The 16,445-nt window shown below is 38.3% G+C and overlaps 1 protein-coding gene across 5 annotated transcripts in view; it reads right to left on the bottom strand.

Moving 5' to 3' along the window:
- Positions 1 to 16,445, bottom strand: part of TMEM209 (transmembrane protein 209) — a 36,490-nt gene that overhangs the window by 5,081 nt on the left and 14,964 nt on the right. For 4 of the 5 annotated variants that reach the window (XM_043589530.1, XM_043589532.1, XM_043589531.1 and 1 more), the window contains exons 9-14: positions 14,815 to 14,911; positions 9,238 to 9,363; positions 6,575 to 6,672; positions 5,001 to 5,115; positions 4,810 to 4,907; positions 2,106 to 2,179 (exon numbers count right to left, since the gene is read on the bottom strand). In XM_043589530.1, the coding sequence (XP_043445465.1) occupies positions 2,106 to 2,179; positions 4,810 to 4,907; positions 5,001 to 5,115; positions 6,575 to 6,672; positions 9,238 to 9,363; positions 14,815 to 14,911 (608 nt within the window). Of the gene's footprint in view, positions 1 to 2,105; positions 2,180 to 4,809; positions 4,908 to 5,000; positions 5,116 to 6,574; positions 6,673 to 9,237; positions 9,364 to 14,814; positions 14,912 to 16,445 lie in introns of those variants that run through there. The other variant, XM_043589534.1, reaches the window with a different exon arrangement.

Raw genomic sequence — 16,445 nt, forward strand, 5'->3', positions numbered from 1 at the left:
TGGGCATATATTACTTTTATAATTAAAAAATAAGGAAAAAAGAATATTTAGTTTAGATGCTTCACAAAAGTGAGTTTCCTATTTAATCGTTCTTACGTTAAAACATATATGACAATGGGACACATGGATGGCTCAGTCAGTTAAGCGTCAGACTTCGGCTTGGGTCATGATCTCATAGTCTGTGGGTTCGAGCCCCGCTGTCGGGCTTTGTGCTGTCGTAACAGCTCGGAGCCTGGACCCTGTTTCAGATTGTCTTCCTCTCTCTGCCCCTCCCCTGCTCGTTCTCTCTCTCTCTCTCTCTCTCTCAAAAATAAACATTAAAGAAAAAAAAATACATATATATATATATATATATGTATATATATACATATATATATACATATATATATATACATATATATATATATATATATATGATAAAAGGGGATCCTGGGTAGCTGGGTTGGTTAAGCGTCTGACTTCAACTCAGGTCATGATCTCATGGCTCAGGAGTTCGAGCCCTGCACTGGGCTCTGTGCTGACAGCTCAGAGGCTGTGTCTCCTTCTCTCTCTGCCCACCATCCCCAAAATAAATAAATATTAAAAAAATTTTTTTATATATGCTAATTTGGATGTAAATTAAAAAAATAAAATTAAGAAGAGAACTAAAAAAAACTTGCTAGGATTTTGATAGGAATCACATTAAAACCATAGACTGATTTGGTGAAAAAAAATTTTTTTTGGACTGTTTATGTCTTTTAAAAATCTTTGAATTTAGTATGTTTAAGGACAGGAACTTGGCTTTCTCTAGAGCAGTACTGTCCAGTAGAAATATAATGTGATGTCAGTGAAATGCAAACCACATACATCATTTAAAATTTTTTTCTAAATATGTTTTTAATTTATTTTTGTTACTTCTTAAATTTTATTTATATTTAATTTTATTTATATTTAATTTATTAAATTTATTTGTTTACATTTAATCTTATTTATATTAAAACAATTTTTATTTTAAGTGGGTTCTATGCCCAACCTGGGACTTGAACTCACGACCCTGAGAGATTGAGTCGTGAGCTCTACTGACTGAGCTGGCCAGATGCCCCCATAATTTTAAATTTTCTAGTAGACATCTTAAAATGTTTATAAAAAGTAAAAAGAAACAGTTTTAATTAATTTCAGTAATATATTTCATTTAATCCAATATATCCAATGTATTAATTCAACAGGTAATCAATGCACAAAAGTATTAATGAGATCTTTTGTACCCCCCTTTTTCTTGGGTCTTCAAATTCTGGTCTACATACATTACACTTACAGAACATCTCAATTCAGATTAGTCATGTTTCAAATGCTCATTGTCACATGTGATGGATGGCTGCTCTATCAGACAAAGTCGTTCTAAAACACATATAAAACAGGACACCTAAGCTAAACTGAAAAGAGGCATGCATATCGGAACTGGAATGGACCCCAGACGTTCTCCACTCCAAGCCTTTCCCTTCACATTTTCTTAACCTCAGGTTTTGAGAGTTCTAGACCTTGCATTACGAGATTTCCCCAGCCTTAACCAGTCCTCCTGCTTCAAAATATTATTTGATACGCTAATATTTCGGATCACCAAAATGACCATATGACAATTCTGAATTTATTGAAACAGGACATGAGCTTCATTCTAAATATTTAGAATAACAAAGTAAACAATTTCAACTGACCATTTTTCTGTCCCAGTTAATAATATTATGGAATGGGTGCTGACTCAGCCTCTCTAGAAGTATAAACATTTTGCAGAAGGCTGTGTCTGAAATGGGATGGCTTTTGTTTTGTTCTGTTGATAAATTTTAAATTGGCAAGAGCTTGAAATACATCCTCAGAGTTGCTTCTTGAGGGACACAACCGTAAAGCCAATGAGGGAAACCAGTAGGGAAATGGAGGTTGGTGAGGAATCAATGGATTTGCCCAAGAGAATAGAACTGGTTAGTGACAGGGCTGAGCCAGTGCCAAAAGCCATCTCTCTTGTTCGGTCCACAATCTTTTCAATATATGATGCTGCTTCTGCAGAATCTTAACATGGGAAGAAAAACAGTAAATAAGTTAAGTACTTGCATTTTTAAAGCATCAATACCTACCCAAGCATTCCTGACTCTTTGGTTTTTATGATGTAGAGAAACATTAACAATGTATGAAACATATTATTTCGGCCCTGGAACAAAGACAAAAAAAGACAGCAAGATTTAAACCAAGCCAAGCCAAAGATTATACAAACCAAACAAAAAGATAAATGCAGATCCTATCAATTCACATTCTACTAACTCAGAATTCCGTGTAATTCAGACTTTCATTTGCATGGATTTGTACAGAAACTTCAATGGCCCAAAATATTAACACTTATACAGCTGGAATATTAAATTTGAAAAAAATGCAATTAATACTCTCTTCTAGGAATCTGATGGAGAACACGATTTATGATTATAGTCAATATAAAATTTTTTTGGAAAAAGCTGGTAACAACAATAACTACAAAGCTCATCAATAGAACTGAAGTCTGCAGTTAAGAGTAAGATACCTGAATAGAAATGTAAACTGGTACATAACCTTTTGTATAAAAGTAGTTTGATAATATATTTTAAAAGCTTTGAAAATATTCTGTAACCTAGAATTCCACTTTTGGACTTTAACGAAATTACCCAAAATGTAGACCGCTATATCCATAAAGATGAATATTCAGCAGTATTTATAAAACAAAGATTTAGAACATCCAAAATGTTCAATGCTAGGAGAACGGTTGAATAAATTATGTTACAATCTTACAAGAAACTTAAAACGATTAAGAAAAAAAATTTTTTAGTGTTTTTATTTATTTTTGACACACAGAGAGAGACACAGCATGAGTAGGGGAGGGGCAGAGAGAGAGGGAAACAGAATTTGAAGCAGGCTCCAGGCTCCGAGCTGTCAGCACAGAGGCTGATGCGGGGCTTGAACTCACAGACTGTGAGATCGTGACCTGAGCCAAAGTCGAACGCTCAACCGACTGAGCCGCCCAAGCGCTGCCCTCCCCCCAAAATTTTTTTTAACACTTATTTATTTTTTGAGAGACAGAGTGTGAGCAGGGGAGGGGCAGAGAGAGAGGGAGACACAGATTCTGAAGCGGGCTCCAGGCTCCAAGCTGTCTGCACAGAGCCCGATGCAGGGCTTGAACTCACTAACTGCAAGATCATGACCTGAGCCGGAGTCGGACGCTTAACCGACTGAGCCACCCAGGCACCCCATATAATGATAACTTTTTTATAGCCATTAAAAAGTATTTCTATGAAAGATTTTTATAGGATGGAAATTATATTTAAGTTAATTAAATTAACAAAGATTTTTTTTTCCTACCATTCACGTAAAAAATTTTAATCCAAGTTAGTTATATAGAGTGTAATGATTTCAGGAATAGAATTTAGTGATTCATCACTTACATATAACACCCAGTGTCCATCCCAACCAGTGTCCTCCTTAGGGCCTATCGCCCATTTAGCCCATCCCCCTACCCAACGCCCAGCCAGCAACCCTCAGTTTGTTCTCTGTAAGAGTCTCTTACGATGTGTCTCCCTCTCTGTTTTTATCTTATTTTTGCTTCCCTTCCCCTATGTTCATCTGTTGTGTTTCTTAAATTCCACATATGAGTGAAATCATGTGATATCTGTCTTTCTCTTATTTCGCTTAGCATAATACACTCTAGTTCCATCCACGTTGTTGCAAATGGCAAGATTTCACTCTTTTTGATTGCTAGGTAATATTCCATTGCATTCATATACCACATCTTCTTTATACGTTCATCTGTCGATGGACATTTGGGCTCTTCCCATACTTTGGCTATTGTTGATAGTGCTGCTATTAACATGGGGGTGCATGTGCCCCGCCAAAACAGCATTTCTGTATCCTCTGGATAAATACCTAGTAGTGCAATTACTGGGTCATAGGATAGTTCTTTTTTTGATTTTTTGAGGAACCTCCATACTGTCTTCCAGAGTGGCTGCACCAGTTTGCATTCCTATCAGCAGTGCAAAAGAGTTCTTTAAGGAAGTTAATTTTTAAAAGGAAATAAAACTACATAAATAATGCGATTTCAACCCATAAAATAGCACAGAGAAAAGGCCAAAATGAAATTTACCAAAGGCAATACAACACGCTGCCTTTAAGTAATGGAATGAGTGATCTTTCTTTTCAGAATTTATTTATTATGAGACAAAGTGTGAGTGGGGGAGGGACAGAGAGTGAGGAGAGAGCACGGATCCCAAGCAGGCTGCACTGCCAATGCCGAGCCCGACGTGGGGCTCAAACCTGTGAGCTATGAGATCATGAACTGAGCCGAAGTCGCATCCTTAACCGACTGAGGCACCCAGGTGCCCCTGCTCTTTCTTCTTTATACTTTCCCAAATTAAGCATATATTACTTTTATAGTTTAAAAAAGGGACATTTAAGAAATTCATTTTCCCTAATTTAAACAGTTTACCTGTTCCTTAGACAAGAGACTTTAATTTAAAAAATATTATCAAAGCAAGTCACCATGACCTTCCTCAATAGCCATTTCTACATTTAGAAGTAACTTTGGGGGCGCCTGGGGGGCTCCGTCGGTTAAGTGTCCCACTTTGGCTCCGTCATGATCTCACGGTTCATGAGTTCAAGCCCTGTGTCCGGCTCTGTCCTGACAGGTCGGAGCCTGGAGCCTGCTTCAGATTCTGTGTCTCCCTCTCTCTCTGCCCCCTCCAGCTCGCACTCTGTCTCTCTCTGTCTCTCTCTCTCAGAAATAAATAAACATTAAATTTTTTTTTAAAAAGAAGTAAGTACCTTTGGAAGATTGTACACATGACGCTGGTAGATTAGCTCATAATGAGGAGGGTTGATAGCACTCTGATAGATGCAAAAAACATTCTCATTTGTCACATCTGTAAAGGAAATACGCTACATTAAAAAACAAGCTAAACCTCTAGATATATCTCATGTGAAAATCTCAACTCATTCTGTTAGGAGGTTTATACCTGGTTTATTTGGTGTCTGAACAAAGTGCTGAGAAGTAAATGTCTTCCCGTCAGGGTACTTAGGATGTGGAGGTAATCTGGAATCAAGGTAGGTGCAAAATACATGCATGATGATCTGAAGATGAGGAAACAATTTTTTTAAATCAGCATGAAAATCTATCATAGATATAAGCCCTTTAAAAACAGTGCTGTTTATGATGACTCCAATCTTTAAATGTTTCCCTAAAGAGAGAACTAGCTAAATGCTTTCAAGTAGTTATATTTATAAGATGAAATCTATAAAATGAAAAGACAAAGCAAGACATTCCAAGTCTTCTGTTAAGTGGATCATTCATACTCATATAGTTAATGACAAAAAACCAAGATAAAAACAGACATACATTCTCAATTTGAGTATCATCATTTGAAGCTTTATGTTTTCCACACTGACGGTCACTATTAAAAAATAAAAAACATGATCTTGGAACTCTTAAATGTTCAAAAACTTTACACTCTTTGATCTCATAAATCTTAATTCCAGGAATCTTTCTAAAAGCCACAATCCCCAAGAATAAACATGCACCATGATATTCCTTACAATATTATTTAAAAATTTTTTTTAATGTTTACTTATTTTTGAGAGAGAGAGACAGAGAGAGACAGAGCGTGAATGAGGGAGAGTCAGCGAGAGAGGGAGACACAGAATTCGAAGCAGGCTCCAGCCTCTGAGCTGTCAGCACAGAGCCTGATGTGAGGCTCGAACTCACAAACCATGAAATCATGACCTGAACTGAAGACGGATGCTTAACCGACTGAGCCGCCATGACGCCCCAGTTACAATATTATTTAAAACAGAAAAACAAAAGTTCCTCCCCTACCACATTTCTCAAACTTTTAGGTCCAACATAGGAAAAGTTAATGGACACTGGGTAATAATGAAAAAATACTTAAACACAACAAAAGTGGAAAAAAAAAAAAAAGGATACAAAATTTTATGTATGGGATAATAACAACTATGATAAGAACATTAAAAAATAGCACAATCTTGGGGCACCTGGGTGACTCAGTCAGTTAAGCATATGACTCTTGATTTTGGCTCAGGTCATGATCTTAGGGTTGTGAGATCAAGCCCTGCGTTAGGCTCCGTACTGAGTGTGGAGCCTGCTTAAAAGATTTTCTCTCTCCAGGGGGTGCCTGGGTGGCTCATCGGTTAAGCCTCCAACTTTGGCTCAGGTCATGATCTCACTGCTCGTGGGTTTGAACCCTGCGTCAGGCTCTGTGCTGACAGCTCAGAGCCTGGAGCCTGTTTCAGATTCTGTGTCTCCCTCTTTCTGTCCCGCCCCCACTTACACTCTGTGTCTCTTTCTCTCACAAATAAACATTAAAAAAAATTAAAACAACAACAACAACAACAACCAAAAAACCCCACCAAACTATTAGCAGTGGTTAAGATAGATGCTGGTACAATTTTAAACTTTTATTTCTTAGTTTCTAAGTTCTTTTTAATATTTATTTTTATAATGGAAAAATAAAAGCACATAAATCCAATTAACATGGGAAAATGTTAAACTGAGAAAACAGAAGTAGTGACTTACAGCTGAGTCAGTGGGCAGGTCTGTATCCCACTTCCGTCCTTTGAAGTCTCCACCTCTATTCCATCTAAATGAACTCATACAGCCTCCCTGAGAAAGTTCTGAAGCAACAAAGATGAAATTTAAGAAGCCAAAAATATGAAAAAAAAAAAAAAAAAAAAAAAGAAGAAGAAGAAGAAAAGGCTAAGGGGTTACAATAAGGGAAGCATAACACCTTCAAAACCTGATGAAAACATCCTAACATAAACACAAGATATAAAATAGTAACTCACACATCACCATGAAAACAAAAACCAGACAATTCCAAAACACAGAATAAAACTACCATTCGGGATTCTTAAAAAAGTCCACGTCATGTGGGGAGAAAGGGGGACAGAACTGTTCTAGAGAAAGAGACCAAAGAAAGATAAAGCACCATAAGGTAATGTGTGAAACTAGACTCTATTCTGGTTAGGAAAAAAGGGAGTAACATTCTTTGGACAATTGGGAAACTTGAATATGAATTATATATTAGATGATTTTAGAAATATTGCTAATTTTAAAGGTCTGTTAAATGTACTGGGTTTATGTAGGAGAATGTTCTCATTTTTAGGAATTATCATACTAACAAGTAATGATGTCTGTAATGAATTTCAAATGGTAGAGTAAAAAAAAAAGTGTGTGTGTGTATATATGTAGACAAAGAGAATCAACTGTAGCAAAATGTTGCTAACTGTTCAATCTAGAAGGCCTCTATCTGTTCATTGTACTTTAAGTACAATTTTTTTAAGCTTTTTTGTATATTTGATCTAGAATATAACAATACTTTATATGTACTTTGTATATATGTGTGCACACACATTTCTTTCTGGATATACAAACACCTTGCTATCTATCAGGCAATCTTGCCAAAATATTGCAACCTGAATTTACACGAAATACAGAGGACAGAGGATCGTGTAAAACCACACCCCATGGGCATGCATTCAGTAAAATCCACAACGTGGACAACTCTACAGGACAAACAATCCAGTTTTTTCAACAAATAAGTTGCAAATGAAAAAAAAGGATGGACAGGAAACCTATAGCTTAAAAGTAACTAAAATGCTGTATCAACTAGTCACAATATATGATAATATCTGAATCCCAATTCAAGCAATACCAAACAAAGTAATTACACATTTTATGAGATGGATGGATGGATGGACATCCGTACATACATAGGCTATATATTTCATGATATAAAGAAATTGTTTTAAAAATAATGGGTGTGGGGGCGCCTGGGTGGCTCAGCCGGTTAAGTGTCCGACTTCAACTCAGGTCACGATCTTGCGGTCCGTGGGTTCGTGCCCTGCGTCAGGCTCTGGGCTGATGGCTCAGAGCCTGGAGCCTGCTTCTGATTCTGTGTCTCCCTCTCTCTGCCCCTCCCCCGTTCATGCTGTGTCTCTCTCTGTCTCAAAAATAAACAAACGTTAGGGGCGCCTGGGTGGCGCAGTCGGTTAAGCGTCCGACCTCAGCCAGGTCAAGATCTCGCAGTCCGTGAGTTCGAGCCCCGCGTCAGGCTCTGGGCTGATGGCTCAGAGCCTGGAGACTGTTTCCGATTCTGTGTCTCCCTCTCTCTCTGCCCCTCCCCCATTCATGCTCTGCCTCTCTCTGTCCCAAAAATAAATAAACGTTGAAAAAAAAAAATTAAAAAATAAATAAACGTTAAAAAAAAATTTTTTTTTAAATAATAGGTGTGATAATTGTACTGAGGTTATGTTTTTAAAAGACCTTATCTTTGAGACACATACAGAGCTGTTTACAGATGAAGTGACAACAGCACATAGAACTATATATAACACAGGAGGGGAGCAGGTAGATGGGGATATAGATAGGGCCAGGGGTGCCGAGAGGCTAAAGCCTGCCAGGCCCAGGGGCTGTGTACAGGAGGCTTGAGCACACTGTTGTGTTTAGTGTTAGGAATATCTGAATTCTCCTGATAATAAAAAGTTTTTTTAAAAGTCATGAAAAATGCTTATTTCTGAACCCCAGTCCAAACCTGGGGGAGAGAGGGTACCATAATGTTTTCAAGTTAAGATTTATGATAAATCTGAAGAGTGAAATACTATTTCTAAAGCTTTTTTTTACTGATGAGAACATTTTACAGTTTATCCAAATAAAAGCAGGGAAGCATAAAGAGAGTTTGGGAGTATCAGGGAGGCTAACTTTCCTGATTCTCACGTCCGTCTCCTCAGAAGATCACATTTCCCTCCAAATAATCCGAATATGACAGAAATTCAAAGTAGCAACACATTAAATATACATTACAAGAATTGAAAGAAAGAGGGACCAACATGCTAAAATGATAAGGAATGTCACAGTGGCACCCGTTCTTAGTGGTTTAAGGGTAGAAAATAGGTGAAATATTTACTGCAGCCCATGTAGCTCACATTTAAGTTTCCCTCTACAGAATGCAATTAATGAGCACATTTAAGGCTAACTACATCATTTTGACAAATCTTAGGCAATATGAAACATAAAACCCAAACGTTATTCAAGTATAATAAGCCTTAACTAAGCCCTAATTAAATATATGTTCATAAAACAAAAAAAAAAGTGATACTTAAAAATTTTTTCCCCTTGTTACTTTTATTTATAAAATCTCAAAGTAGTGAAATTTTTTTCCTCTTCAAATTACTAGTTACCTTTAATCCTTTCGAACAAGTATTCCTGATTGGGTGTAAGGTCTAGATACTGCACAATCGTGTTCAAAGTCGGGATGAGAGGAGCTTTGACCAGAGCGGCTTGCTTCAAGCTAGTAATGCTAGCCTCTGTTAAAAACAAAACACGTAGGACACAGATTATTCTTCATGTGGGTCTCTTCCTTCAATAGGCGTTGAAGGAATAAGTGAAAGTAAGAATAGAATAGTTTACTTTCACAATGAGCATCATCGCCTTTACCTACAATTTATTTTATTTCTGGCATGGTGGCCAGATTTATAAACACACACACCACTTGCACACACACGCCAAAAGCAGCAGCCAGATCCATTCCGGTAAATCTATAGACAACTGATACAAATTTTTTTTGTGGGGTATGTATAAAAAGATTCACGATAGCTTTCAAAATCAGGTTGAGCTGGGGTGCTTGGGTGACTCAGTCGGTTAGGTGACCAACTCTGATTTCGGCTCAGGTCACGATCTTTCAGTTGGTACGTCTGAGCCCCCAGTGGGGCTCTGCATGTAGGGCTCATCGTTGACAGCTTAGCCTGCTTGGGATTCTCTCTCTGCCCCACCCCTACTCAGCTTGTGAGAGCTCTCTCAAAATAAATAAACTTAAAAAAAAACCAAAAAACGTTGAGGGGTGTCTGGGTGGCTCAGTTGGTTATGTGTCTAACTCGATTTTGGCTCACGTCATGATCTCACAGTTCCTGGGTTCGAGCCCCACGTCGGGCTCTGCACCAACAGTGCCTGCTTGGGATTCTCTCCCTCTCTCTCCCTCCCATGCTCTCTGTTCCTCTCCCGCTTGTGCTTGCTCACTCGCTCTCTCTCAAAATAAATAAATAAACTTAAAAAAAAAAATCACATTGAGTTAAAAGTTGCCCCTTAGGGGCACCTGGGTGGCTCAGTCAGCTAAGTGTCCAACTCTTGATTTTGGCTCAGGTCATGATCTCACGGCCGTGAGACAGAGTCTAGTGTTGGACTTCCTGCTGAGCATGGAGCCTGAGATTCTCATTCTCAGGGCGCCTGGGTGGCTCAGTCGGTTGAGCATCCGACTTCAGCTCAGGTCATGATCTCACAGTCCGTGAGTTCAAGCCCCACGTCAGGCTCTGTAGTGACAGCTCGGAGCCTGGAGCCTGCTTCGGATTCTGTGTCTCCCTCTCTCTCTGCCCCTCCCCCGCTCATGCTCACTCTCTCTCTCTCTCTGCCAAAAATAAACAAAAAAAAAAAAAAATTAAAAAAAAAAAAAAAAGATTCTCATTCCCTCTCTTTCCCTCTTCCCCTCCCTCTCTCAAGTGCTCTCTGTCTAAAAAAAAAAAAAAAAAAAAAAAAAGTTGCCTCTTAAGCCACTGACAAATAGAACTTTCTATGACAGTGATTTCTCTTATCATATCAGGAAACACAACTATACAAAGAAATTAATAAGCAAAAATTTTCAGAACGTCCAACCTTACTAGTAATGTCCAGTGTTGGGGAAAAAGGCATTCTTCTCTGTGACATGGTTGCTAGAGTATAAACTGGTATAAGCTTTTCAAAGGGTTAGGTACATCATCAAAGCTTTGATGTATTTATTCCTACTGAACTAACCACTTTTTTTTTTTTTTAATGTTTATTTTTGAGAGAGAGAGAATGTGCGTGTGCCCACTAGTGAGGGAGGGGCAGAGAGAGAGGGAGAGAATCTGAAGCAGGCTCCACGCTGACAGCAGAGAGCCCGAAGCGGGGCTCTAACTCACAAGTCCTGAGATCATGACCTGAGCCAAGACCAGACGCTTAAACAAGTGAGCCACCCAGGTGCCCCAACTCCACTTCTAAGAAATTATCCCCAAGAAATCATTACAAATGTACACAAAGATTTAGGCAAAATGGTATTTACTCACAGCATTATTAATAACAACAAAGGGAAAAAGCCCTCCATTTTAGATAATCAAGATCAGTTAAATACAATGTATTACACATACAAAAAAAAAAAAAATACAATCTAGCCACAAATCCAGTACTGGAGAATATTTAACAAATAGAAAAATTGGGGGAAAAAGCAGTTAACAAAATTGTATGACCCTAATTTTTTTTTTTTAATTTACATCCAAATTAGTTAGCGTATAGTGCCACAATGATTTCAGGAGTAGATTCCTTAGTGCCCCTTATCTATTTAGCCCATCCCCCCCCCCCCACAACCCCTCCAGCAATCCTCAGTTTGTTCTCCATATTTAAGAGTCTCTTCTGTTTTCTCCCCCTTCCTGTTTTTATATTATTTTTGTTTCCCTTCCCTTACGTTCATCTGTTTTGTCTCTTCAAGTCCTCATGAGTGAAATCATATGGTATTTGTCTTTCTCTAATTTCACCTAGCATAATACCCTCCAGTTCCATCCACGTAGTTGCAAATGGCAAGATTTCATTCTTCTTGATTGCTGAGTAAAACTCCATCGTATGTATATACCACATCTTCTTTACCTATTCATGTATGACCCTAATTTAAAGTGGCTCAGTTGGTTGAGCGTGTGACTTCAGCTCAGGTCATGATATTGCGGTTTATGAGTTCAAGCCCCACACTGGGCCCTCTGCTGTCAGCACAGAGCTGATTCAGATCCTCTGTCCCCCTTCCTCTACCCCTCCCCCACTTGCGCACACAAGCGCTCTCTCTCAAAAAGAAACATTAAAAAAAATGTACATGTGTAATATATGTCCTCAGCTCCTAAATATAGTTTTTAAATTTTAATGTTATGTTATGGTATAACTTACAATTGATATACATATATGTAGTTAGTATCATAATCAAAAATAATAATTGTGACTTAAAATTGATAGTTGTTATCTCTGGAAGCGGAATTATGGATAACATTCTTGTGTATTTCTGTCTCTACTTTCCAGCCTTTCTACAATGAACATAATATACACTGCATTTTGTAGTCACAAAGAATGTTGTCCTTTTTTTTTTTTAAGTTTTTATTTATTTTTGAGAGAGAGTATGAACGGATGGATGGGCAGGGATAGAGGGAGACACAGAATCTGAAGCAGGCTTTAGGCTCCGAGCTGCCAGCACAGAGTCTGATGTGGGGCTTGAACCCACGAACCATGAGATCAAGACCTGAGTTGAAGTCAGACGCTTAACCAACTGAACCACCCAGGCGCCCCCCCCCCCCCCCAGCAATGTTGTTCTTTTCAAAAAGCACATCACACTGGTAAAATGTTGTAGAAAATAACATTTTTATAGCTTTTAAAGAAAGCTCAAAGAGAACAAGCACAGGTTCAAATAACATTACCAAGATCTAGAAAGTAACTATTTGGGCTTTGCACTCTAACAGCTCTGGCCTCAAAACACTGTTCTGTGTTGACACTGGGCAAGATACTTAATCTGTGTCTTAGCAGCCTCATCCATAAAATGGGACACTGACAGCTAGCTTTCAAGGTTGATGTGAGGGTTATACAAATTACACATGAAACACTTAGATACTCAATAGACACCTTTGGGATATACAATTCTATTCTTAGTCTCCAGAGAATAAAGGCTGATCAAAAGACACCCAAAGTAAAGAAATAAATAAATAAAAGACATGCAAAGTAAGTAGAAAGTACTAATGTGCAATCCAAAGCACTTAAATATTTCAAGGAAAAATTTATTCTCTACAAAGAGGTGGTTGAGGGGCGCCTGGGTGACTCAGTCGGTTAAGCATTCGACCTTGGCTCAAGTCATAATCTCACAGATCGTGGGTTTGAGCCCTGTGTCAGGCTCTGTGCTGACTGCTCAGAGCGTGGAGCCTGCTTCAGATTCTGTCTCCGTTTCTCTCTGCCCCATCCCTGCTCATGCTCTGTCTCTCTCTCAAATATACAACAATACAAACATTAAAAAAAATTTTTTAATAAAAAAAATAAGAAAGAGGCGCTTGACTAAGATATTCCTTTTTATTTTGAAACCTAATTACTTAACCCTAAATAAGTTATGGTAAATATATTTTTGGCAAATTATATGGAACCTTAATAGTTTCATTTTTTGCAGATAAAAGAGTTGAAAATAGGTGATTTTCAATTAGCACTATTACACATTCTTTATGCTTTGTACAACTTTGGAATTAGTATCTGACAAGGGACTTGTATCGAGAACATAAAAAACACCTCAACTATAAAAAGACAAGTAACCCAGGGATACCTGGGTGGCTCAGTCAGTTTAGCGTCCTTCTCTTGATTTTGGCTCAGGTGATGATCTCATGGTTCATGAGTTCGAGCCCCATGTTGGGCTCTGTGTTGACAGTGTGGGACCTGCTTGGGATTCTCTCTCTCCCTCTTTCTCTATCCCTTTCCTGCTCGTTCTCTCTCTCTCTCTCTCTCTCTCTCTCTCTCTCTCTCATAATAAGCAAACTGAAAAAAAAAAGACAAATAATTGAATTTAAAAATGGTAAAGGATCGGAAAAGGTATTTTCTCCTATGAAAATGTATGAATGGCCAATGAGCACAAGAAAAGATGCTCAACATCAGTAGACATCAGCAAAATGCAAATCAAAACCACAATGAGGAACCATTTCACACCCATTAGGATAACTATAATAAAAAGGACAGACAAGTGTTGGTGAAGATGTGAGGAACTGAAACCCTCATACGCTGCTGGTGGGAATGTAAAACAGCACAGCTACTTTCTAACAGTCTGGCTGTTCCTCAAAAGAATAAACATGGAGTTACCACATGGCTCAGTCATTCTAGCCTAGAGAAATTAAAACCTATGTCCACACAAACACCTGCATACAACTCTTTATAGCAGCATTATTCATAATAGCCCAAAAGTGAAAACTCAAATGTCAACCAACTGATAAATGGGTAAACAAAATGTTGTAGATCAATATAACAGGATATTGTCTGGCAATAAAATGAAACGAAGCAATGATAAATGTCACAACACGCATGGATGAACCTTGAAAACATATTAAGTGAAAGAAAGAGCCAGTCATAAATGACAACATGCTACATGATTCCATTCATATGAAATATCTAGAACACACTTATCTATAGAGATAGAAAGTAGATTCGTGGGGGGCGCCTAAGTAGCTACGTAGGTGGCTCAGTTGGTTAAGCATCCAACTTTGGCTCAGGTCATGATCTCGCAGTTTATGGGTTTGAGCCACACATCAGGCTCTGTGCTGACAGCTCAGAGCCTGGAGACTGCTTCGGATTCTGTGTCTCCCTCTCTCTCTATCCCTCCCACACTCACACTCTCTCTCAAAAATAAATAAACATTAAAAAAAAATTTAAGAAAGTAGATTGGTAGTTGCCTTGGGCTGGGGAATGAGTTATTGGGAAAACAGGGTGACTGCTAAAGGTTATGTGGGGTTTCCTTTTTGGGTGATGAGATATTCTAAACTTGATTCTTTTTGCACAACTCAAATCTCTGAATTGTAGACTTTAAAGGGGTGAACTGTACAGCAAGTAAATTCTAATATATATTATAAACATTTAGTTTTGTCCTCACCTCAAGATAACAAAGGAAGTTGTTAAACAGCCTAATAAAAAAAGAAAATTTCTACTTGGCAGATTCACTGAAGGTAAATCAAATGTTGGTCTCTATTTTCACATACCTCCTATCTGAAGCTCGGGACAGCCCATTCGTCTCATCTGTGTGCTGACAGACTCAATCTCTTGTACCAGTGGCACTAATATTGTCTCATTGATCCACTAGAGAAGAAACAAGGCAAAGATTTCACACACATAATTCTAAAGTATTTCTTGGGGCGCCTGGGTGGCGCAGTCGGTTAAGCGTCCGACTTCAGCCAGGTCACGATCTCGCGGCCCGTGAGTTCGAGCCCCACGTCAGGCTCTGGGCTGATGGCTCAGAGCCTGGAGCCTGTTTCCGATTCTGTGTCTCCCTCTCTCTCTGCCCCTCCCCTGTTCATGCTCTGTCTCTCTCTGTCCCAAAAATAAATAAACATTGAAAAAAAAAAAAAATTTAAAGTATTTCTCAAATAATGATATTCATGAAACACTAAGAGTATTTTTACTGTCTTGTAGTTGAATATTAACAGAATATAGTGAAAGACAATGAAGTAGCAGCTACCTGAAGTCTAGACAGTTAAGTAAGCAAGCCAGCAGAGTGTAAAAAGTTATACTCTTAAATCACATATGCCTGCTTTTTGCTGACGAAAATATAAAAATTTTAGTTAATGGGGCGCCTGGGTGGCGCAGTCGGTTAAGCGTCCGACTTCAGCCAGGTCACGATCTCGCGGTCCGTGTGTTCGAGCCCCGCGTCAGGCTCTGGGCTGATGGCTCAGAGCCTGGAGCCTGTTTCCGATTCTGTCTCCCTCTCTCTCTGCCCCTCCCCCGTTCACGCTCTGTCTCTCTCTGTCCCAAAAATAAATAAACGTTGAAAAAAAAAATTAAAAATTTTAGTTAAGTTTTTCTCAAAATTTCCTGTGGTTATTATACTTAGCTAAAAGGATAATCTCCGATTTACATTTCTACAGCAATTATCATACATTTATCCATGTCGTGTTTATATTGGTTTGTAATTAAGATAGTTTTTCAAACTAACATAATTAACTCAGCAGGCTTACTCAATTTGCTGACTACGTGGAAAACAGATCTATTTGATACTGGTTTATGCATATTAAAACATTTCTTTAGGATTAGAACTTCAAATGCCACTTTGGATGGCTAACATCAATCTACTTCTGGATGTGAAAAGACTGTCCAAGGAAACACCCCATTTGAGTTGTTCGTGTGTTATGTGTTTCGCGTAGGTGTTCGTGGCAACTTTCACTGCTACGTTAGTTCTATTTCCATGCTTCTGTTTAACTATAAAATGGAAGGGTGAAGAAGTTTCCGATGAAATACAAGTCTACAATTCCTTATACAAATTTGTGAATTAAGAAATCTATAAAAACAAAACTTTTCAGTAATCCATTTAGCAAGCAAATCAGATATACCGCAAGGCCTGAACTAAATTCCAATGAGGCTATTTACACACTTAGTGTGACTATTCACATGTTTTGCTACAAATATTAATGTCTTTGATCACCGCGTGCTAACCAGACTCTGCTAGTAAGTAGTATTACACAATATTATATGCTACATGCACACTGCTTTTTAAAAAATATCCAAAAAACTCGAAACTTTCAAGACTGTAATTAGAAATAAAAGAGAGTACAGTACTAGGACATCATTTTACTCATTCACTCTTCCAACATGCACTCAATGCATTCCACTTGCGAGC

The sequence above is a fragment of the Prionailurus bengalensis genome, chromosome A2 (assembly GCF_016509475.1).
Source record: "Prionailurus bengalensis isolate Pbe53 chromosome A2, Fcat_Pben_1.1_paternal_pri, whole genome shotgun sequence".
Classification (NCBI taxonomy): domain Eukaryota; kingdom Metazoa; phylum Chordata; class Mammalia; order Carnivora; family Felidae; genus Prionailurus; species Prionailurus bengalensis.